Raw genomic sequence first — 25,128 nt, 5'->3', positions numbered from 1 at the left:
AGTGGTAGAATGCTAGCCTTGAGCAAAAGAAGCTCAGTGATAGTGCCTAGGCCCTGAGTTCAATCCCCAGAACTGGCACATGCACAAAGAAAGAATTCAGTAGCACTGTGTAACTAATGAATGCCTCAGAAAAACCTAAGGCCAGGCTCAGTGGAACACAGCTGTTATCCCAGCTACTCAGGAGACAGTTTGAGTAAAAAATAGCCAGACCCTATCACAAAAAACAAGCTGGAGATAGTGGTGAGCGCATGTGGTCCCAGCTACATGGAAAGCAGAGGATAGGAGGATTATGGTGTCAGGCTACCCTGGATCTGGGCAAGACCTTATTCTGCAAAGCTAACTAACAGCAAAAGAACCAGGATATGTGTTTCAGTGGCAGAGTACTAGCCTAGCAAGTTTCAGGCTCTGACATTAAACCCCTATCATAGCAGAAAATAACAAGAACAAGCAAACTTTAGCTTATCTACTTGATAATCAAGACAGTAGAAATATAATGCTAAAAGTGATTTCTAGGCTGCTGTTCCAACTCAACCATTAATCTGCTAAATGTTTCTTTGGTATCTCTATTTAATATTTTTAATGAACATCTCTTTCTCTTCTATAAGGGCTGGTATCCGCTCTTCAGTGTAAGAAATAAAACTGGTGCCAACTGAATTAATATTGAATTTTTTATAAGAAGAAAAGGCTATAATTTTCAAATGTGTGGGATAGTTTTCAGGGGAAAATAAAAGAACAAAAACCAAATACAAGTATTAAAAGTATTCATTGAACTATAAACTCTTAGCAGAGAAACAGACTTCAGAAATGGTTGAGTCTACCTCCTGAAAGTGGGACTCTTACTGAACTGGCCTCAAGTCTTTCCTAAGTTTGATGTACTTTATCTCATAAAAATAATTTTAAAAAATAACAATCATTAAAGTCACTGAAAACAAAAGAAAGAATATAACTGGGCAATTAGAGAAAGGTCACATCCTTGAAACAGATTTGCAATACGCAAAGCACATTGCTGGCTTCAAAAAACATAACAAAAAAAAAAGAATGTGCATTAAAATATTTATGTATCAAGAGCTTCCATCATTTTCAACTTGAAAAACTAGCAGGCTGGGCTGGGGGTGTAGGTTCATGACTAATTCCAATACTCAAGACACCAGGACATACACAGGCAACAATCAATGGCTTTCTCCTGTAATCCTAGTTACTAAGGAGTCTGAGACCTGAAGGATCAATATTCAACTCAGCTAAGGTATAAAAGTCCTCAACACTCGATCTCCAATTAACCACCAAAAAGCGGCCTAGAGTCATAGCTCAAATGGTAGAAAGCCAGCTGAGTGAGCTGAATGAGCACAAGGCTCTGAGTTTAAGCCCCAGTGGGAAGGTAGAGGGAAGCCAAGATAGGAGGACTGAGTCTGAAACCAGCCTGGCTAGATCAGGAAACTCCATCTAAAAAACCAGCAAGCTACAGTCATACAAATACATACATGAACTTCATTGTGCTTCATACTATTACATTGTGCTTCATATTATTATTGTGACATATAAATCAAATGAAAATCAAGCCTACATTAACAAAAAAAAATATTCTGATCACATAAATATGTTCCATTCTTTACTAAAAATTTCCACTGTCAGAAGATCCTGATTGAAATAAAGGAATATATAAAACTGGAACAGGAAGCAAAGAGGATCATTTGGTTCATCTCAGAAGTTTACTGGTCCAGCTGAGAGCCATGTAAGTCTCTGGGTTCTCAACGGAGTGTGACCAGTTCTTCTGAAGAGGTAGGATGGATGGCAACCGTGTTGTCGAAGTCGGCCTTTGTTGCTCCCATTTTTACTGCCACAGCAAAGCCCTGCAGCATTTCATCACACCCAATTCCCTGCATATGGATCCCAACCACCTGGGGAAAAAGAAAGTGGCATTTTACTAGGTACACAGCCATGGGAGATAGGACATTGGACAAATAAATGCCTAAGGCTAGGGTTGATAAGAGTACTTGTCTAGCATGTGCAAGGCCCTTCAACTATGTAACTTGAGAGGAGGGACCAGAGGGGAGAAATAGGGGAAAACAAAGAAAGAGTGACACTGACCAAGACACATTGTACTGATAACCCAACTTAGGGATTGTAACCAACTACTTAATAATAATGAATAAATATTCTATAATATTTCTAATCCCAATCCAATGTAACTAAGCCTATTGGCTCTGAGCATTCTTGCCTTGTTTCCTCTCGCCTTCTCCAGTCATATTGTAGAACTATACAATATCCAAAATAAACGTTTATGTTAAATTTAAAATGTCTTATATTAGGGTTGGTTGGCAAGGAGTAGAATACCTGTCTAGGAAGTGTGAGGTTCTATTTTAAACCCAATATTGAGGCACCAATGGATCATGCCCATAATCCCAGCTACTCAGGAGGCTGATGGTTCAAAGCCAGCCCAGGCAGGAAAGTTCATAAGACTCTATCTCCAATTAACTACTAACAAGTCAGTAGTGGAGCTATGGATCAAGTTGTAAAGTGCTAGCCTTGAGTACAAAAACTCAGGGACAGTGTCCAAGCACCAAGTTCAAGCCCCAGGACTGGCATAAAAAAAAGAGTAGGCGTTTCTAAATAAAAATATTATGAACTCCAAAAGACATAAAAGACAGAAGTTCACCCATACCTTTTCTTCTTTGTTAGCACAAACCATTTTCATCACACATTTTGTTTTCCTTGTGGTCACTGCGTGGTACATTGGGGTAAAGGTGGTGGAGTAGATTTTCACATTGTCTTTTCCGTATTTATGAACAGCCTCATCTATAACATATATTAAAAAACATCTTTCAAGCCAGGTATCAATGGCTCACGCCTATAATCCTAGCTACTCAGGAGGCTGAAATTTGAGGATTGCAGTTTCACAGAGTCTATGAGACTTATCTCCAATTAACCAGCAAAAGAAAAAACAAAACAAAAACCTTGGAAGTACAGCTGTGGCTCAAGGGGAAGAGCCCTAGACTTGAGCAAAAAAAAGGACAGAGCTGGGAATGAGGTTTAGTGTTAGAGTGCTTGCCTAGCACGAATGAAGCCCTTGGTTCAATTCCTCAGTACCACATAAACAGAAAAAGCTGGGAGTAGTGCTGTGGCTCAAGTGGTAGAGTGCTAGCCTTGAGCAAAAGAAGCTCAGGGCCACTGCCCAGGCCCTGATTTCAAGACCCAGGACTGACCCTCCCCACCCCCCAAAAAAATACATAAACGCTGGACTAAATTCTAGATGTGAGGAAAAATTATTGAAAATTACATTTGTGATACTTGGCACAATTTGCATAAGGTCTAAAGTTCAAGATAATATTGTTATCTTCAAAACTGCATTCTGTTGATGTATGGAAACAATTCTGTCTTTTTGTGTGTGTGTGCTGGTCTTCAGGCTGGGCCTGAGCACTGTCCCTGAGCTTCTTTTGCTCAAGGCTAGCGCTCTACCACTTGAGCCACAATGCCACTTCCAGCTTTTTCTGTGATTTAATTGGAGATAAGAATCTCACTGGGGCTGGGAAGGTGGCTCAGTGGTAGAGTGCTTGCCTCACATGCATGAGGCCCTGGGTTCAATTCCTCAGCACCACATAAGCAGAAAAAGGTGGAAGTGGTGCTGTGGCTCAAGTGGTAGAGTGCTTGCCTTGAGCTGAAGAGCCCAGGCCCAGAGTTCTAAGCCCATGATCAACAATAACAACAACAAAAGAATCTCACAGACTTTCCTGCCCGGGCTGGCTTTGAATGTCAATCCTCAGATCTCAGCCTCGTGAGCAGCTAGGATTATAGGCATGAACCACCAGTGCACAACTAGTAGTTTTGTTCTTTAAAAAATATATACTCAAGCCAGGTGCCTGTGGCTCATGCCTGTAATCCTAGCTACTCAGGAGGCTGAGATTGTTGAAGCCATCCCAGGCAGAAATGTCCTGTGGGACTCTTATCTCCAATTAAACACTCAAAAACTGGGAGTGGTGATGAGGCTCAAGTGGTAGAGGGCTAGCCTTGAGTATAAAGAAGCCCAGAAACAACGTCCAAGCCCTGAGTTCAAGTCCTGCAATGGACCCATGGACCCCCCCCCCAGAAAAAAGGATACTGTGTGTGTGTTTGATTACTGGACAAATAACAAAGCAAAAATATTAAAGCTCTATGAGAATACCCTGTACTCTTTGTAACTTTGAAAGTAGTTTATATGAAAAAACAAATAGGTATGGCAGTTCACACTTATAATCAGAGTTACTGAAGAGGCTAAGATCTGAGAACTGAGGTTCAAAGCCAGCCACAGCAGACAAACTGGAGAGTATCTTATCTCCAATTATCCAGCAAAAAGCTGGAGATGGAGGTGTGGTTCAAATGGTAGAGAGCCAGCCTTGAGCAAAAATGCTAAAACAGGGCTGGCTCAGTGGTAGAGTGCTTGCCATGCATGTATGAGACCCTGGCTTCAATTCTTCAGCACCACATAAGCAGAAAAAGCTGGAAGTGGCACTGTGGCTCAAGTGGTAGAGCCTTGAGCCTTGAGCTGAGGGACAGCACCCAGGCCCAGAGGTCAGGCCTCACGACCGAACAAAAAAAAAAAAAAAAAAAAGGTAAAGCAAAAGTGTGAAGACCTGAGTTCAAGTCCTAGCATAGCAACAACAACAAAAAGCTTAGAATTAGAAAATAAACAAGGTTGTAGAAGAAAAACAAACAGTGCTCACAAAAGTATTGCAAATGGGGAAATAAGTAAATTGTAACTGATTAGAAAATACTAAATAAGGGCTGGGAAGGTGGCTCAGTGATAGAGCGCTTGCCTTGCATGCCTGAGGCCCTGGGTTCAATTCCTCAGCACCACATAAGCAAAAAGAAAAAAGCCGGAAGTGGCGCTGTGGCTCAAGTGGTAGAGCGCTAGCCTTGAGCTGAAGAGTTGAGGGACAGCGCCCAGGCCCAGAGTTCAGGCTCCACAACTGGACCAAAAAAAAAAAAGAAAAGAAAATACTAAATAAGAATAGTCACTTGAAGGGAGACTGAGATAAATTTAATGCATGGTTGAGACTTAAAAGAAGCCAGCCATGAATGACCTTCACCTGCAAACTTACCTTCTGTGAGTCCCACGGTCCCAATAGGAGGGTGGCTGAAGACCACAGTGGGGATGTTGTCATAGTTTAATTTGGAATCTTCTTTGCATTCAAAAAGCCTATGGGCAAGTTTTCGGCCAGCAGCTATTGCAACTGCAAAGATATATTAAAATCAGTGTTTATCTTATTTTTCTTTCTTTTTTGCCAGTCCTGGGACTTGAATTCAGGCCCTGGGCACTGTCCCTGAGCCACTCTGTCCTCAAGGCTAGCACTCTACCACTTGAGCCACAGAGCCCCTTCTGGCCTTTTCTGAGTAATTAATTATAGATAAGAGTCTCATGGGCTTTCCTGCCTGGGCTGGTTTCAAACTGGTAATCCTTAGATCTCAACTTCCTAAGGAGCTAGGATTATAGGCGCGAGCCACCAGTGCCTGGTTTATTGTTCATTTTAACAGGAGTATTGTCCCATTAACCCCATTTATATGGCTTTGTGCAGTAGTACTGGCAAAAGTTTCATGTCAATGCTAATTTGAGCTTTGTGAATCCTGAACATTCTATTATAAAAAAGAGACACTTGGAAATTTAATAAGAATATTAGTTTTCAGAGAAAATATGGAACAAATTATATTAGTTTTGTACATTTTCTCCTTTACCTTACAATTACATTTATTTTATAGTACAATTTCAAAACCAAAAATTTACTCTCCCTTAGCTAGTTTTTATTCTTAACAGTCTGCAAAAGAATTCCTGCTTCAGTAAAAAAAAATATTCATTTTATCAGTTACCAGTAAGATATAGAGGAAATTTCTTCTACCTTCACAGAATTTAATGATTGTGCTATGAAGTCCTACAACTTTTATTAGGGGCTAGGAAGGTGGCTCAGTGGTAGAGTGTTTGCCTTGCGTGTATGAGGCCCTGGGCTCAATTCCTCAGCACCACATAAGCAGAAAAAGCTGGAAGTAGCACTGTGCTCAAGTAGTAGAGCACTAACTTTGAGCTGAAGAGCTGAGGGACAGTGCCCAGGCCCAGTGTTCAAACCCCATGACCAACAAAAAAATTAAAAAAGTAATTTCAATTAGTACAAATAAATTCAAGGGATCTATTGTACAAATAGTGACTCTTGCTAGTAACAATGTATTGTGTACCTAACATTTTTAAGACTAAGTGGTCTTGTCAACAAAAAGTATGAGGTAGCATATAAGCTAATTAATTAAACTTAGTCCTCAACAAAATATCATGTTGTTCAATATAAATACATGTAATTTTTATTTAACTTAAATATAAGCCAAGCACGCTGGTGTATGCTTATAATCCCAGCACTTGGGAGGAGAGGCAGGAGGATTGGGAGTTTAAGACCAGCCTGGACTATATAAACATAGGGGGCTCAAGGCCACACTGAGATATATAGATATATAGTGAAACCCTGATTAAAAAAAAAAAATCCCCAAAATAGCTGGATGCTGTTAGCTCATGCCTGCAATCCTAGCTACTCAGGAAGCTGAGATCTGAATCATGGTTCAAAGCCAGCTCAGGCAATAAAGTCTGTGAAACTCATAGTCCAACTAACCACCAAAAAGCCAGAAGTGGAAATGTGGCACAAATGGCAGATTGCTAGCCTTGGGCAAAAAAGCTCAGGATAGTGACCCGCTCCAGTAAAATGCAAAACCAAAAACACACAGGGGAAGAAAAAGAGAGACAAGAGAGAGATGAGAGACAAGACGAGAGAGGTGAGACGAAAGATGGGGAGGGAGACAGACAGACAGACAGATTGATTCAAATGTGTCCCTGTGCCCAGCAACTCAGGCAAAGGGTTGAGGAACAGGGTGAAGGAAGGAAGAAGAGGAGCCAGACTTGGTTCTATCAAGACCACTCATACAAAGCTAACCTAAATTACCTCTAACACACACTTTCACTGTCTCCACAACTCAGAGAGGTCTTCAGAGGGTAACATACACGAAAGGGTCATTATATGAAAATGAAAGTCTCCAGTGAGCATTTAAGTCTTTAAAGGAAAAAAAAATCCAGAAAATGTCAGATCCCTAACCAACATCTATTTCATTACATTTCTACTATTTTGACAACATAAAGACATTCACCCTTTACACAGTGATGGAGTGGAATCTAGCATGAGTTTAATGTAGCACTACTCCCGGCCTCTCTTCCAAGAACAGAAGACACATTACCTGGAGTCAGAAGAGCTTTTCCACAGACGTCTCCAACTGCATAGATGCCCTTGACATTGGTATTCTGGAATTCATCTACAATGATATGACCTTTCTCATCAGTTTTAATCCCCTGAAATTATGAAAGGACATATTATAGATACTGAGCCCATCTACTAAAAATGTCACATTAAACCTCTAAATCTGCTACACTGTGGCACACCTTCAATCCAAACATCCCTAAGTCTATCTTTGGCCTAATGTAAACGGTCAAATATTTAACAGAACTTTGAGAATTTAACAGGATTTGACACTGCAACATATAATTCATCTGGTCAGGAAACATGAAATAATTGGATTATTGTACATACTACTTATTAACTCTATGGGTTTTATTTGGTTGTGAATTTCTGTGTTTCCATGGAAGTATTTCTCTTGAAGCAAGTTAACCCTTGTATGAGTGAGGATCTTTTTTTTTTTTTTTTTATCAAATGTCATTTTATTTATTTATCTGCAGGATAGGGATTTGAAATCAGTGTCTCACACTGGAGTGGGCTGCTTACTTGCTCAACTGGCACTCTACCACTTGATCCCAGGGCTCAACCCTACCTTTTTGCTGGTTATTTTAGAGATGGAGGCTCCTGAACTTTCCTGCTCTGGCTAGCTTCAAGCCAAGATCCTCCAGATCTCAGTCTTTTGAGTAGATAGGATTATAGCCTGTGAGCCACTGGTGCCCAGGTCCATGTAATCTTATAATATCATTTATGGGCCATAAAAAATTAATATGAGCAGCTGAAGAGAAGCACTCAAAAAACAGAAATGCCTGTCCCATCATATAACAAATTATTTCACAGCCGTTAGACAGCCCACAGACCAGATGTCTCCTACCACTGAGAGATACAACATGGCCTAAAGGAGCCACCAAAGACACGCTCCTTTGAAGTTTACTATTTATTATTTTTAAAACTCAAGTAAAGTGTCCATCGTGCCCTAAAACATTAAAAAAAAAAGAGAGTGGCTGGGAATGTGGCTTAGTGGTAGCATGTTTGCCTAGCATGCATGAAGCCTTGGGTTTGATTCCTCACTACTACATAAACAGAAAAAGCCAGAAGTGGTGCTGTGGCTCAAGTGGTAGACTGCTAGCCTTGAGCAAAAGAAGCTGAGGGACAGTGCCCAGGCCCTGAGTTCAAGACCCAAGACTGGAAAAAAGAAGCAAGATAGAATAAAACATACTGATGTTTCTCAAAATCAGAATTGTTTTCTTACATGTGGAGTTATTTTTGCTTTGAGATATGTTATGCTTATCTTGTCTCTTAGATATATTGTGGTGTAAGAAGCTGAAATAAGCAGAAGAAAGAAGCATAGTGGCTTATGTAGAGCAGCACAGTAATTTGGAATACAACTTGGGGGGGACTGGGAATATGGCTTAGTAATAGAGTGCTTAACTAGCACGCATGAAGCTCTGGGTTCAATTCCTCAGTACCACATAAACAGGAAAAGCCAGAAGTGGTGCTGTGGCTCAAGTGGTAGAGTGGCTAGCCTTGAGCAAAAGAAGCTCAGGGACAGTGTCCAGGTCCTGAGTTCAAGCCCCAGGACTGGCCAAACCCGCCCCCCCCCCCCAAAAAAAAAAACCAACTTTGGGCTGGGTGCTGGTGGCTCAGACTTGTGATCTCAGCTAGTAATGAGTCTGAGATCTGATTATTGCCAGCCCAAGAGACTCAATTAACCACCTAAGTAGAGGAGATGTTGCTCAAGTGGTAGAATGCCAGCCTTGAGTGAAACAGCTAAGGGACAGCGCCCAGGCCTGAGTTCAAGCTCTAGTACTGGCAAAAAATAAAATAAAGTAAATTAAAAAATGAACAAACAAACTTTGGAGCTCAGTGGTGAACTGTATGCTTAGAATAATCAAGTCCTGGGCTGGGAAGGTGGCTCAGTGGTAGAGTGCTTGTCTTATTTGCATGAGGCCCTGGGTTTGATTCCTCAGCACCAAATAAGCAGAAAAGGCCAGAAGTGGCACTGTGGCTCAAGTGGTTGAGTGGCTAGCCTTGAGCAAAACAGCTCAGGGACAGCAGTCAGGCCCTGAGTTCAAGGCCCACAACTGACAAACAACAACAACAAAACAAACAAAGAAAAAGAGGCTGGGGCATGGCTCAGGTGGTGAATTATTTGTCTCCAATCACAAGGCTTTGCTTCTCTCTGCAAAAAATACCCTATTGTTGTTCACAGAATACTATTACATACCAGAAAATTTATCCAGAGCATCAACAACAGATTAACTTGTGTTCAATTAGGCTAACTACTTTGCAAGCACTTTCTCATTACTATAATCCCATCTTGTATCTGAAGTAATAGACTATCGGAAAAAAACAAAATGCTCAAGGCTAAGCAACTTGAAGTAAGAGAACTTGAATTTGGGTCAAACTCTGAGAACATCCAAGTAACTTTATTAGACTTCCCTTCAAAATTTCAAAGAACAAAGGATGTTGTCTGTGTAAACTGCACTGGCAGAATAAAGAGAGAGACAGCTTCCCATCCCAGAGCACCACAATGTCTAGACTGAAAGCTATACTCAGCAATCCACATTAGATACTGCGGACAGTATGGTGGAATCAGTATAGGATTTTCAAATAACATTCACATAGTAATGTAAGACTGCTGGAAAGCTAGATCAGAATCCTTCCAACTTCAGCAGGGACCTGACACAGGTGATCACTCTGGAAAGGGAAACTATTTCCAAAGTATTAGGACTTGATGACTAAGTGGATACATGGAACCAGGAGAAAATCAGTAGAATCCACCCAAGTTTTATATGGAGGGGACCACAAGACTACTAACATCTCCAAGAGAGGCAAAATGAGTCATCTTACCAGTTTGTTTAAATTCAGGCCTTTGGAATTTGGATCCCGCCCAATGGCCCAGAGAAGGCAGTCCACTTGTGGAATTGTGGTAAAGGTGGGTTTTCTACCAGGAGCTGCAGTAACCATGCAGAGTTCCAAGCCTGATGAAGTCTTTTTAACTTCCTTGACCTATTGACAAATAAAATGTGTTTGTTAATGGGGGGTGGAAGGAGAGAAGAGGAGTGGAAGATACAAAAAAAGCAAGTAAAGAGGGAACTAGAATTTTAAACAACTTCAATAAATCCACACTGAAACCTGTAACTGAGATAGACTTTCACTCTTAGCCAAAGGCACCAACCCAGAATTTCTATACAATGACTGGGAATGTCAGCTCAAGTCACCACTGAAATGCTGAAGCTTAAAAATGAAGTATTTCTGTGTGTACTTCTTCAAAACTGTGGTAATATTTTAAGTCACACATCTAAGTGCAGTAGCTTAAAAGCAATTTTAACTAGGAAACTCTTCCAAACTGCATGGTCATCATTCCTCCCCAAACATGCACTATCAGAATGGAGGAAAGGAACAAGAGACTGTGAAGGACAACCACTATATAGTCATCCCTTAGTAGCTACAGGGGACTAGTTTCAGGATCCTCCACAGATATGAAAATCCTTAAATGCCAAGGTCATTTACATAAAATAGACCAGTATTTGCACAGATTTGCATAGAGTTTTGTTTTGTTTTTTTTGGTCCAGTCATGGGGCCTGAACTCTGGGCCTAGGTGCTGTCCCTCAGCTCTTCAGCTCAAGGCTAGCGCTCTACCACTTGAGCCACAGCACCTTCTGGCTTTTTTTCTTTTTGCTTATGTGGTGCTGAGGAATTGAACCCAGGGCCTCAGGCATGCAAGGCAAGCGCTCTACCACTGAGCCACCTTCCCAGCCCAGATTTGCATAGAGTTCATCCTCCTGAACACTGTAAGTCCTCTTCAGACCCCTTATAATACCAATCTAAATGCTAGTATGTAAAAAAGTTACCAGAATCTATTAATTAGGGAATAATGACAAAAAGCATGTACATGTTCAATTCAGATACCATTTTTTCCCCAAATATATATATATATTGTCTGTTGTGGGGCTTGAACGATAGTCCTAGCATTGTCCCTGAGCTCTTCAGTTCAAGGTTGAGTGCTCTACCACTTGAGTCACAGCACCACTTCCAGTTTTCTGGTGGTTTATTGGAGATAAGAGTCTCATGGACTTTCCTGCCCAGGCTGGTTTGAGCCGTGATCCTCAGATCTCAGCCTCCTGAGTAGCTAAGATTACAGGCGTGAGCCACCAGCCTGGCTTTCCCCAAATATTTTTAATCCAGAAAGACAGATGGGCTCTGTTGTGGGGAGGGGGAAAGTAGCACACAAAACAAGAAGGGGTTGGGATGTACACATTTTATATCTACCAACCTTGCTATAGTTGGAATTAAAATGTTTTATTTAAAATAAAAAAAAAAAAAGAAGGGGTTGGGTGAACAAAAAGAAGGAGGTTGAATATTGTCAAAATAGTTTGCTTGCAATTATGAAAATAAAACAATCCAATCTGTTAAAGTTTTAGGAGGGAGGAAAGGGAGAGTAATAGAGGGGTGAGACTGATTGAATACATTGTATATACTATAGAAAAGTAATAATAAAATCCCTCCCTTCCTGAGCCAGATAGATACCAGTGGCTCCCACCTGTAATCCTAGCTACTTAGGAGGCCAAGATTTGAGGATCAAGGTTCAAAGTTATCTTGGCAGGAAGGTCCTTGAGACTTATCTCCAATGAAGCACAAAAGAAGCTGAAAAGTAGCACTGTGGCTCAAGTGGTAGAACACTAGCCTTGAACAAAAGGGTTCAGGGACAGTGCCCAAGCCCTGAGTTCAAGCTCCAGGACTGGCACAAGATGAATGAATGAATAAAAATCCTTCTTGTATAACTAATAAATCTGTGGGTTTTATTTATTTTTGTCAGTCATGGGGTTTGAACTCAGTTCCTGGGTGCTGTCCCTGAGCTGTTTTTGTTCAAGGCTAGTGATCTACCAAGTGAACCAAAGAGGCACTTCCAGTTTTCTGGAGATAAGAGTCTCATGGACTTTCCTGCTGGGGCTGGGTTTGAATCTTGATCCTCATATCTCAGCCTCCTGAATAGCTAGGATTACTGGCTTGAGCCACTGGCGCCCAGTGTAATCCATGTATTTTTTAATCCATAGTTGGATGTGTAGATCCAGAGGGCCAATGATACAGTCTAATGAAAGCCCTAGACCAGCATTTTTGCACCCACAAAGCATTGTTCTTATTCACCATTTTATTTGACATGGTCTATTGCTGAAAGGGAAGCATTTCTCAGTAGGGAAAAAGCATTTTTTACAAGGTTAAAAAAAGTCTGCTGAACTTCAAATGATTTTCTGAAAACAAAGTATTTGATAATTGTATCTACAAAATTCAAACTGTTATATGCATTAAAAATTGATTCCAGGGGCTGGGAATGTGACTTAGTGGTAAAATGTTTTCCTAGCATGGATGAAGCCTTGGGTTTGATTCCTCAGTACCACATAAACAGAAAAAGCTAGAGGTGGTGCTGTGGCTCAAATGGAAGAGTGCTTGAGCAAAAAAAGCTCAGGGACAGTGCCCAGGCCTGAGTTCAAGCCCCATGACTGGCAAAAAAAAAAAAAAGATTCTACATTATTCCCTGAAAAATGAATATAAACTTGAAAAATGGTACCGGAGCATAAACATCCATGTTTTAGTTGTAAATTCAACTGCCAGGTTTCTAATCTTTTTTTTTTTGTTGTTATTGTTGGTCATGGGGCTTGTACACTGTCCCTGACCACTTTTGTTCAAGGCCAGTGCTCTTCCACTTAGACCCACAGTGCCACCTCTGATTTTCTGGGTGTTAACTGGAGATAGAGTCTGCCCAAGCTGGCTTTGAACATAAGCCTCAGAGCTCAGCCTCCTGAGTAGCTAGGATTATAGGTGTGAGCCACCAGCACTCAGCTTCTACTTTTATAAATTCACTCTATTAACACATTAATGTAAAACAGTGCTAAAGGAAGAAAAAAATTGGCAGTAGTCTAGACGTAGAAAGAGGTAAATGCAGAGTTTATGTTTATAAAACAAGTAACGGGAGCTGGATACTGGTGACCAAACTGGGCAGAAAAATCTGTGAGACTTTATCTCCAATAAATTACCCCAAAAGCTAGGATTGGAGCTGCAGGGCTCAAGTGGTAGAGTGCTATCCTTGAGCGAAAGTTCAGGAACAGCATCCAGGTCCTGAGTTCATGCCCCAAGACTGAGGGCTGCACTGTAGCTCAGAGGTATTTTTCTGATATGTGTGAGGTCCTGGTTCCACCTCCCTCAATGGAAACAAAAGTTAACAATAACAACAATGAACAACTAGTTGAGTAGAGCCAAAAGCAAGACTTGTGATCCCTGAGCAACAGATGAGGAAGGGCTCTCACATACCTGTGAGTACTTCAGGACCTCCACACCAGCATTCTGCAGCTCCTCCGTGCAGTTGGAACTGATCATTGAATCAAAATTTCTAAGGACCTGCAGACAAGACAGGCAGAAGAGGAATGGAGGCAAAGAAATAAAAGTTGATTGAAGACATGCTACAAACTTCTCAAAGATAAAAAATAAAGACAGACATGCTACATGATGTGTAATATTTTCAAATTCAGTGTCAAAAATGTAAATGCAAGTATAGACAGTATTTCTTGTACTTTTCAATATATGTAAAAATTTTCACACTAAAAACTTAGAAAAATCTTTACAATATGTCCATAGTCAAGCAATTAATTTATATATTTGAATCAGATATTTTACATTCATTATATATTTTTAATATCTTGTATACAGTAGTTACATATTTTGTATTGTTTTCAGAATGTATTTTTTAATTGTTATTTTAAAGGCAGTGTACAGAGAGGTTACAGTTATGTAAGTCAGGCAAAGAGTACATTTCTTTTTGGACAATGTCACCCCTTCCACTGCTCTCTCCCAGTGTGCCCAACCTCAGTTTGTATAGTTCATTCTCAGCCTAGTGTCTAGTGAGTAGCACTGCTGCATCTGTTCACCCTATGTTCCTCTATTTCTCTGCCTCCCTTCAGCCTCCCTATTAGTTTGTTTTTGTTTCCCTGAGTGTTGTCATCTGAAAACAAAGAGTTCTTTCAGCATTTTTTGGCTAAGAGGTAAAAATATGTTGCAGGAAGAATGTACATTTCTAACTTTTTTTTTCTCCTAATTTTAATTTGTTTTCTTTTAGATTTCTTTTTTTTTGGCCAGTCCTGGGGTTTGAACTCAAGAGCCTGGGCACTGTCCTTGAGCCTCTCTGTGCTCAAGGCTAGTCTGTACCACTTGAGCCACAGTTTCACTTCTGGTTTTCTGGTGGTTAATTGGAGATGAGTCTCACGGATTTTCTTGCCTAGGCTGGCTTCAAACCTTGATCCTCAGATCACAGCCTCCTGAGTAGCTAGGATTATAGGTGTGAGCCATCCATGCCAGGCTATTACTAATATTTTTTAGGTTCAAACAACCCAATATTTTTATCTTAATAAAACATCAGTGCATGTATGTATAATATAGCATATGTTTATGTGTATACATATATATGTGTGTATATGTATGTCTGTGTGTGTATGGATATGGCATACTAGAAACTTGAGAGAGATTTCAGTACTGAATCATCCTTCTTCTTAGGTCTTGCTTGTATTGCAAACAGAGTTACAATAAATATTCTATTTTCCTATGCCACCACTATGTGTCTGTATTACATTTGACTTTTTTTTTTTATCAACTCCTGTTTTATTTAAGTTAAAAAAAATGAAGAATCAACCTTCAGGACTCTCTAACTTCCTATTCCTCTCCTTCCAGGTCTAGGGAACAAAACTCCTCTGCCTCTGTTTAGTATCTGGGGCCAGCCTTTCCTGTGAAATGATCCACGGGAAGTGGCTCATGTCTGTAATCCTAGCTATTCAGGGGGCTGAGATCTGAAGATTGCGGTTCAAAGTCAGCCCTGGCAGGAAAGTCCCTGAGACTCTTATCTCCAATAAACCACCAGAAAACTGAAAGTGGTGCTGTGGCTTAAGCAGTAGAGCACTAGCCTTGAGCTGAAGGTCTCGGGACAGCGCTCAGTCCCAGAGTTCAAGCCTCATGACTGACAAAAAAAAAAAAAAAAAGGAAGGAAAGGAAGGAAAGAAAGAAAGAAAGAAAGAAAGAAAGAAAGAAAGAAAGAAAGAAAGAAAGAAAGAAAGAAAGAGAAAAAGGAAAAAAGTTAAGGACAGGGAAGGGAGAGGCCTGGACTTACCTTATCGTGCCGTATCATGAGTGATGTCTTGGAGCCGAGGGCAGACAGGATGCCAGCTATCTCCACAGCAATGTAGCCTGCACCCACGATGACACTGCGGCTGAAGAGCAGACAGTTAACATTTTTAAATAAATTGACTTTGAAATAATTTTAGGTTTGTGAACAAGTTGCAAAGATAATATGAGATTTCCTTTCTGCTCTTTGCTCAGTTTCCCCTTATAGCCATAGTACATTTGTCAAAACTAGAAACTGGCATTAGTACCTTATTACTGACTGATTTTTTCAGTCATCTCCTTTATTCTACCTCTCAAGATACAATCTCCTAAGCTAGGAATATGGCTTAGTGGTAGAGTGCTTGCCTAGCATGCATGAAGCCCTGGGTTCAATTCTTCAGTACCATATAAACAGAAAAAGCCAGTCACAGTAGTACTGTGACTCAAGTGGTAGAGTGCTAGCCTTGAACAAAAGCAGCTCAGGAACAGTGCCCAGGCCCTCAGTTCAAGCCCCAAGACTGGTTTTTAAAAAAATGCAATTTCCTTTTCTGTCCAAACACCACATTGCAGTTTTATTTATTGTTGGTGTCAGTTCTGGGATTTGGATTCAAGGCCTGAGCACTGTCCTTGAGTTTTTGTGTTCAAAGCTACTGCTCTACCACTTGAGCCATGGCTTTACTTCTAGCTTTTTTCCTGGTTAATCACAGCCTTCCTGCTGGGCTGGCTTTAAATTGCAAATCTTCACATTGCAGCCTCCTGAGTAGCTAGGATTTTAGGCATGAGCCATCAGTACCAACATTGCAGTTTTAAATAGGAAATATTCCTTTGTAGATAGTGTGTATGTGTGTATATATATTCGTGTATATACATGTATACACACATAGTTTTAGGTGCAAGGATTATTGCTCAAAGAATCATTTCTAGTTTCAACAGTTTTTGTATCTTCTCAGGAGAAATAAAGGGAAGGAACTTTTAAAGCAAAATATAACCTGGTTTGTAGCTCAAGCTGTAATCCTGGATAGTTGGGAGGTAATGATCAGGGGATCACAGTTTGAAGCTAGTCTAGGCCAAAAAAAAAGGACACTATCAGAGGCATACACCTATGGTCCCAGCAACCTAGTGGAAGCATAAATAGGAAGTTTTAGTCTAGGCTGGACCCCAACATAAAATTGAGACCTTATGGAAAAAATAACCAGTGTAGGAAAGGGCTGATACAGTGGCTCAAGTGATGTAACACTCTGAACAAAGTCCAGAGTTCAAACCTCAGTACCATCAAAATTTTATATGTACATATATTTGTGTGTGTGTGTGTGTGTGGTGTTAGGTATATGATATTCCTGCCTAAGCACTCCTCCCAAGGAGTAGAATTACAGATGTGAACCACCCTACCTAGTTATTTCATTGTTGACTGGTTGAGATCTTTAGGAGATAAGAGACCTGCTATGTGGCTTGGGCTAGCCTCATATTTCTAGGCCCAGTTGTTTCCTCTGCCTCAGCCTCCAGGCACATACCACCACACCCAGCTCAAATACTCATAAAGAACAATGCCAGCTCAATTCATTTTCATTTCATGTTCCGAAGTCTTTTGTTTATAACTTACACAAATTCATTCCTTAAGCTTGTATTCATGTTAGTAAGTTTATTAAATGATTTTAAAATAGCTAATGGACATACTATAACTGGATAGTGGGTGAGTCTAGACTATGTCACCTAAGTGTTGTGAATCATGACCGCATTTCTGGATGCATGCTCATGCGTGTTGCACCACTCAACCCTGAAACTAAACAGTTCAGGAAGAAGGTAGGGGAAGGAAAGCTGTTCTCTTAATGCATTTCCATGCTCTCACAGACAACCTAAGAAGGCCAGATACTCTTCTCAGAACTTTTCAAAGTCAGAAGACTGCGTAGTTTGAAGACCTTTATGGGACTTTTTTTTCTTCTTCCAGTTGTGGAACTTGAACTCATGGCCTGGCACTATTCCTAAATTCTTTTGCTCAAGCCTAGCACTCTACCACTTTGAACTATAGCACCACTTCTGGTTATCTGGGGGTTAACTGGAGATAAGAGTCTCAACAATTTTCCTGCCCAGGCTGGCTGTGAACCTGTGATCCTCAGATCTCAGCCTCCTGAGGAGCTAGGATTATGAGCATGAGTCATCAGTGCCCCACTTCATGGGCAGTTTCACTGAAGATTTATGAAGCTGGAAAACAGCTTTCTTGTCTTGTTACCTGTATAGGGTTCTGGGTGAATTAAGGTCAAGGTACAGGCATGACTCATTACACACTGAAAAATCCCAGAGAGCTTTTCTTGTAAAAGCTTTGCTTAGAAGTTCACACAGGCTTGGCAACAGGCACAGAACAGGTAGCAGATTAAACAATACTAATTCCAGAGGACAACATACATAGAGAGAGGCCAGATTCTAAGGCTCTAGGTAGCTCTTACTGTTCCTCTCTTGCCATGAATGAAAGGAGGATCTCTCTAATCCCAAAGCCTGCAGTGTGCAGCACCTTCAAATGACGGAGATGATCTTATTACCATTTCCACCTCTATAAATCTAGATTCATGCCAAAAATTTTATTAAGACAATTACACACTAAGAATAATGTCAGTCAGGTCCATGGTGTATACTCAGGAGGCTGAGATCTGAGGATAAAGTTTCAAAGCCAGCCTGGACAGATACTGAATTATTTCCAATTTAGCAGCAAAAAGCTGGACACTGAGACCTGGTTTAAGTGGTAGAGCATCAGCTGTGAGTAAAAAAACCAAGTGTAGAGCACATGGCTCTGAGTTCAAGTCCCAGTGACAGAGACTTATAAAGGCTCTTCTCTACTAACCGCTTTGGAAAACCCAGAATTACAGAATTACAGCAGTTACTTTAGACACATCCCTTGATGACAATCAAGCTGATTTGAGTTCTAAATACTTTGCAACATCCTCTGACCAAAAAAAAAAAAAAAAGAGGGGCTGGGAAGGTGGCTCAGTGGTAGAGGGCTTGCCTTGCATGCATGAGGCCCTGGGTTCAATTCCTGAGCACCATGTAAGCAGAAAAACCCAGAAGTGGCACTGCAGCTCAAGTGGTAGAGCGCCAGCCTTAAGTTGAAGAGCTGAGGTACAGCATCCAGGTCCAGAGTTTAGGCCCCATGACCAACAACAACAAAAAAAGAGGTAGGACAGGGCTGGGAAGGTGGCTCAGTGGTAGAGTGCTTGCCTTGCATGCATGAGGCCCTGGGTTCGATTCCTCAGCACCACATAAGCAAAAAGAAAAAAGCTGGAGGTGGCGCTGTGGCTCAAGTGGTAGAGCGCTAGCCTTGAGCTGAAGAGCTGAGGGACGGCGCCCAGGCCCAGAGTTCAGGTACCACAACCGGACCCAAAAAAAAAAAAGAGGTAGGACAGTTAAAAGTTCCAACAAATGTTAGAAGGAAGAAATGTTACTGGGTATAGTACCCACATTCCCAGCAACTCAGGCTAAGATGGGAGGATCACTTGAGTACATGGGTTCATTACCAGCCTGAGCAACCTAGTCTCAAAATGCTATGGTTCAAGTGGTAGAGAGCCAACTTTAAGTTAAAAAGCTCACAATGTCCAGGCCCCAAGTTCAAGCCCCAGAATGGGCACACACATGTACATATACACGAAAACAGCTGGTGATGGTGGTTTACACAGTAATCCGAGCTGCTCAAGAGGCTGTGCTCTGAGGATCCAGGTTTGAAGTTAATTAGGGCAGGAATGTCCAGGTTTGAAGTTAATTAGGGCAGGAATGTCAGAAAGACTCTAATGTCCAATTAACCACCAAAAAGCCAAACGGGAACAGAGTTGTAGCTCAAGTAGTATAGTACTAGCCTCGAGTGATGAAGCTAAGGAACAACCTCAGTACTGGCACCGATGCACGCACACACACATGCATGTGCGTGCTTACACACACAAATAGGAAAAAGGAAGAAAAAGAATGAAAAGGAGGAAAAAAGAACAGACAGGCAAGGTAGAAAGGAATAAAGATTCCTAGAATGCATCTTTGAGGCCAAGTCTACTTACCCAGGCAGTTCTTCTAGCTGAAAAAATCCATCACTGGTTATTCCCAGGCTGGCACCTATGTAGATAAACACAATACAGATCAGATAAGACTGCTTATCTTGTTAAATAAGCACAATATTTTATGCAAGAACCAAACACTTTCACAATCAATACACTCTTTTTGCTAAAGTCTCCACTTTAGAAGCTGCCAACCAAGACTTCCTTGAGCGAATGTTGTAAAATTTTCTCTCAAAACAGTAGCAGTGAAGGCTAAATGTCTAATTTCTCTAAAGGATCAAGATTTTTTTTACCTCTCATGAATAGACTCTTGCATGGCTCTGTTATGTCCTGAACCCTAAATGTAGGAAGGAAGCTATTAGCTGAGCCTTGGCCCTCTTTTGACTTTTTCTTTTCTTCAAAAATTTCATCTAAACTGTGGTGGACATCCAAATGAACAGTTCCAGTTTTGTTTTGTTTTGTTTTCCCTCAAATTCCAGTTCCATATATTTAATTGTTCTGTGGAGCAATTCTACTTTGATTCAAACTCAGCACAGGTGAATATCTTTCATATTAAGTGTTTAGGGGCATAGTACTTGAAACTTCTTCTTTGATTTGGAATATTTGCAAATACATGATAAGGTATCACATTTTGAACTTTCAGGTGAGAGCTGCTCAGCCTATATACTTAAAATTAAACCTTATCTTCCAAATCACAACCTCTCTCCATTTCAATAAAAGGAACCACCTTCTCCCAGTAATCTGGACAAGGCCTGGGTTGACAATCTGATTCCTTTTCCACCCATTATTAAAACACATCACTTACTAAGTATGGAGTATTTTTATCCTATCTAAGCACTATGATTATAAGCTCAGCTTCATCTCAGAGGTGACAAGACTATTTTTTATAAATGTGTCTTGGAGCCAACGATACAGTACCCGATCCCTCATCTTCTGTCTTTTGTAGGCCTTGGTGCTATAGAATACATTCTCAGAAACCATTAGAACTGGACTGTGACATTTCCATCCATCACATTCCTGGTGCAAATAGTAATTCAGAGGCATATTCCTATCCCCTGAAATACTTGCAGCAGTTTTCTAACTAGTTTCTATCCATTATGTTTCTCTGTTTCTAGTCACTGGCAGGCTCCTTTCTAAAATTTACACTTTAGATTTTTGGCACTGAAGCAATAATTACTTGTCATAGTCACCATACATTTAGAGATTTCTCTCTGGATTCATGAATCTCAAGAATTTGGCACCAGCACCTTACTGCACTGTTGGTGGGAGTGTAAACTTGTTCAGCCACTTTGGAAAGTAGTATGGAGTTTCCTCAAAAGACTCCACATAGAGCTCCCCTATGACCCAGCAATCCCACTTTTGTGCATTTACCCAAATGTTCACAAAAAAGACCATACTAAAGCTACCAGCACGACTATGTTCATTGCAGCATTATTTACTATAGCTAAGATATGGAACCAACCCAGATGCCCCTCAGTAGATGAATGGAACAAGAAAATGTGGTATATCTAACACAATGGAATTCTATGCCTCCATCAGAAAGAATGACATTGCCCCATTTGCTAGGAAATGGAAAGGCGTGGAAAAAATTATATTAAGTGAAGTACGCCAGGCCCAAAGAAACATAGGTCCTATGGTTTCCCTTATTTGCAATATCTAGTGTATGTCTGAGTCAAGCAGAAAAGATCAGATAAGTTGCTGTTAGGGAAATGAATCCTAAGATATGTATTCAAATTTTTTTTTGTTCTTTCATGCGATTGTTTCTAACACATTTATAAGATTATTTCTTTGTTGCTTTGTATGTCCCTCCCCCACAGTATAACCCCTGCTTTCACTGTATTTGATGTCGGTATAATTTGTGGAGGGGAAGGGGATACAGGTGGACCCATTGAAACAATGAGATGTACAAGTCGTTATGTCGAAAACGAACTTTACAACTTTGGTGCGGGGAGGTGGGGGAAGATTGAGTTGGGGGGGCGGGGGGAGGATGGGATGGAAAGGGGAAACAAAGGAGGAGGCAACAATGCTTGATAAGAAATGTACTCATTATCTTGCTCATGTAATTGTAACCCCTCTGTACAGTATTTTCACAATTTAAAAAAAAAAGAATTTGGCACCAGCTCAATTCCAATTACTAGTTAAAGCAATTGCTTCAAGAATTTCGGGATTATAGAGAAAATGAGTGAGGGTAAATAAGATGGAAGTCTTCATATGAGTATACCAAAATAGAACAATGTTCTCTGCTGAAACTGTTTGAAGAAGGGGGAAGTGAGGGGATGAGTTTGATTGGAATATATTGTATTGAACACCCCCGCCTGTACAACTATCATATGCTGATAAATATCTTAAATGAAAAAAATTTAAAAGCCCCCCCCAAAATTCAGTGCTAGAAAAGTTGGATGGAGCAAGGCTTGGTGGTATACGCCTGTAGTCCTAGTGTCTAGGAGGCTGAGGCAGCAGGATCACAGGTTTGATGTCTGACACATGCTAGATAGGTGTTCTCCCACTGAGCTTCATGCCCAAATGATTATTGGGTTTCTAAGTATCCTATTATAATATACACCTATGACCTTTTATCAGTTTCAGAAAGATACAAACTAGAGTATGCTATATACCATTCTACCTTTTCCCTTTTGTTTACAGTAAATCAGTAAATCTCAGAGACCGGTATTACTAAGACTGCTTATATTTAATATTCTCAACTAAATTTTAAATTATTTGAGAACTGTATGCCCTCATCTTTTTCAGTGGCTGACCTTTATCTTTGGAGGTTATGACCCTTTTAAGATCTGATGACCAATTTATAGTTTTTCTCTCTAGAGAGAAGTGCCTCAATGCACACTCATCCATATACATTCAGGTGGTCATGGGCTCTACAAAGCCACCAAGAATATGAAAGACATCTAAATGATGCCATAAAGACTTTGTAATTTCTCTGGGGAAAACATCACAAGCAATCTTTCTTTCTTCTGGACAATATTTCTTTCTTTTCTTTTCTTTCCTTTCCCCTTCCTTCCTTCCTTCCTTTCTTTCTTCTTGGTGCTGGGGTTTGAACTCAGGGCCTGAGTGTGGGTGCTAATACTGAGCTTTATGCTTAAGACTAGTGCTCTACCTCCTTGAGTTATGTCTCCACTTCTGGCTTTTGGGTAGTTAAATGGAGATAGTAGTATCTTGGACTTTCCTGCCCAGGCTGGCTTCAAACCAAGATCTTCAAATCTCAGCTTCTTCAGTAGCTAGGATTACAGGTATGAGTCTGGTGGGACAATATTTCTTATGAGAGAATATGGCAGACTGTTGGAATGTTAATGGTTCATCGCTAAGCCTTAGCTCCTAAGGGTATAAAATGTAAGGAAGGGCCAGGGATGTAGCTGTTCTCAAATAGAAATGGGTCAGGGATGTAGTGGTTCTCAAACAGAAATAGAAAAAAATAAATAAAAAAGAATGAGGGGCTGGGAAGCTGGCTCAGTGGTAGAATGCTTGCCTTGTATACATGAGGCCCTAGGTTCGATTCCCCAGCACCACATAAGCAGAAAAAGCTGGAAGTGGTGCTGTGGCTCCAGTGGTAGAGCACTAGCCTTGGGCTGAAGAGCTGAGGGACAGTGCCCAGGCCCAGAGTTCAAGTCCCACAACAGACCAAAAAAAAAAAAAAAAGAGAGAGAGAGAGATTAAATATGACCATCCCTGAGGATCTTTACTAATTTTATAATTTTCTATATAAGACCAAAATACAGACATTTAAAAAAAGGCTTAGCCAAGCACTCAGGCTTGAGTGACTCAAGCCTGAAATCACAGTTAGGGTATCATAGTTAGGCCAGCTCAAACAAAAACAAAGTTCTCACAGGGTGTTCTTGCCAGGCAATGGTGGTTCAGATCTGAGGATTATGGCTTTGATACCAACCCAGACAGGAATGCCTGTGAGACGCTTATCTCACATTAATCACCACAAAGACAGAAGCAGAGCTATGGTTCAAGTGGTAGAGTGATAGCCTTGAACACAAAAGCTCAGGGACAGTGCTCAGGCCCTATGTTTAAGAGAGAGGCCAGAGACACACACAGAAAAGTTCTCAGACTCCTTCTCAATAAATGTCTGGATGTAATGGCATGTGCTTGTCATCTTAGCAAGATGAGAAAGCACAAATGGGAGGATCAAAATCCTTGGCATAAAGCAAGACCCGATCTCAAAAACAACTAATACAAGCTAACTGCCAGTGGCTTATGCCTGTAATCCTAGCTAATCTAGAAGCTGAAATCTAGAAAAGATTTAAATTCCATTCCCAAGATAATCAGAAAAGACCACAGTGGAGGTATAGCTCAAGTGGTAGATGCCAGTTCAGAAAACTATCAAAATAAAAATAAAAACATGAACTAGGGGATAACATATGTCAGAGTATGTGCCTATAACATGCAAAGCCCTAGATTAAATCCTAAATACCACAAAAATAAAAAGGTTTATTCAGGTAGCTAGGTAAGCTATACCTATGTAAGATTTCTCTCTCTTGAACAGTTAATGTATCATGCCTTATACATAAATCTTTCTTTATCCCAACATTAATTACCACTTAGAGCCAGTTAAATTTATGTTCCACAGAAACCTTCTCTCATGACCTTTCTCAATGGAAAATTGGACTGGGCATATCCCATGGTATAACTTGTAAGGCTGAATGCACAGCAAACCCCTCCTGACCAGTGTTTATGAAAAATGGCATTAGAAGACTCACCAGGGATCTGGCTCTCATCAGGATGCGAGGGCTTGCCACCTGTGGCGATCAGGATGTGAGGAGCGGTGTATTTTTTCCCATTGACCTCAACCATGGGCTGGGGACCATCTGTGAATGCTGCATGGCCATGGATGATTTCTATGTGGGACTGGAGAAGGAATGCCAACAGGATCAGCATGCTGTTCAGGTACAACAGAAATACTCAACACATTTCAGCTCTTATACTTCTCCACTCAAGATTTTGAATCTGGGCTTGCAGATGCCAAGGCAATTCTGCTGCTCACATTTCTATAGAACTGTTATCTCGTAACTGGTGTTGAGGTGAGGGGTTGCTATTAGATGCCAAAGTACAAAATTAGAAGAAAGTACTATCAAAACCCAGAGGGCAAGAATTACATGGAAGAAAAAAAAAATCTCTAACTCCAAGAGATCAGGGAGAAAGTCTTCCTTACTTACAATGGAGAGAGAAAATGATGTGCTGGGGAGAGAAAGAAGGATGAAAAAGACAAAGTATAAGAATGAAAATAATAAAATAAGAAATAATCCAGCCAAAGGAGAGAGATGCAAAGCTTCACAATAGTGAAGTTCAATGTAGTGACAAGGAGATCTCAGGTGTGGACTTATTTTTGTTTTGTTTTTTGTCATCTGCTGCCCAAGGGCTCAATGGGGGTTCTGCTGGCAAGCTTCTGCCAGCATGTGTCTTGGCATGCAAACATGAGCCACTGACAAGGATAACAGAACCATGGAAATAGTATTGCATAAGGGACGGGAATGTTTCTACATTTTGCAACATGTTTGGTTCTGAACAGAGCTATTTCCTTCTTCCTGAGCACCACGCTAGTCTTGCTCCTGCAGGTACATGGTTTAAACAACTGAATTAAGATCAGTGCCAAAACCACCAGCCTCCAGAATGACCTTTCTTCCAGTAATGAGTTCTTGTGAGGTGCTTAAACAACAAAAAGGTGTGGGCTGAATGATAACAGAACAGGGGATAATTTGGGGGAAGAT

General features: G+C 40.7%; 1 protein-coding gene across 1 annotated transcript in view; it reads right to left on the bottom strand.

The window, feature by feature from the left end:
* Positions 1–747: 747 nt before the first annotated feature.
* Gsr (glutathione-disulfide reductase) overlaps positions 748–25,128 on the bottom strand; it is a 49,858-nt gene continuing 25,477 nt past the window's right edge. Inside the window, exons 5-13 of the mRNA XM_042701486.1 lie at positions 24,121–24,268; positions 19,406–19,460; positions 15,382–15,481; positions 13,539–13,625; positions 10,080–10,238; positions 7,234–7,345; positions 5,073–5,204; positions 2,660–2,793; positions 748–1,895 (exon numbers count right to left, since the gene is read on the bottom strand). Coding sequence (XP_042557420.1) covers positions 1,746–1,895; positions 2,660–2,793; positions 5,073–5,204; positions 7,234–7,345; positions 10,080–10,238; positions 13,539–13,625; positions 15,382–15,481; positions 19,406–19,460; positions 24,121–24,268 — 1,077 coding nt within the window. The 3' untranslated portion in view covers positions 748–1,745. The remainder of the gene's footprint in view (positions 1,896–2,659; positions 2,794–5,072; positions 5,205–7,233; positions 7,346–10,079; positions 10,239–13,538; positions 13,626–15,381; positions 15,482–19,405; positions 19,461–24,120; positions 24,269–25,128) is intronic.

Source organism: Dipodomys spectabilis, unplaced genomic scaffold (genome assembly GCF_019054845.1).
Source record: "Dipodomys spectabilis isolate Male_0828 unplaced genomic scaffold, ASM1905484v1 ptg000009l, whole genome shotgun sequence".
Classification (NCBI taxonomy): domain Eukaryota; kingdom Metazoa; phylum Chordata; class Mammalia; order Rodentia; family Heteromyidae; genus Dipodomys; species Dipodomys spectabilis.
This window is presented reverse-complemented; position numbering and strand designations above follow the sequence as displayed.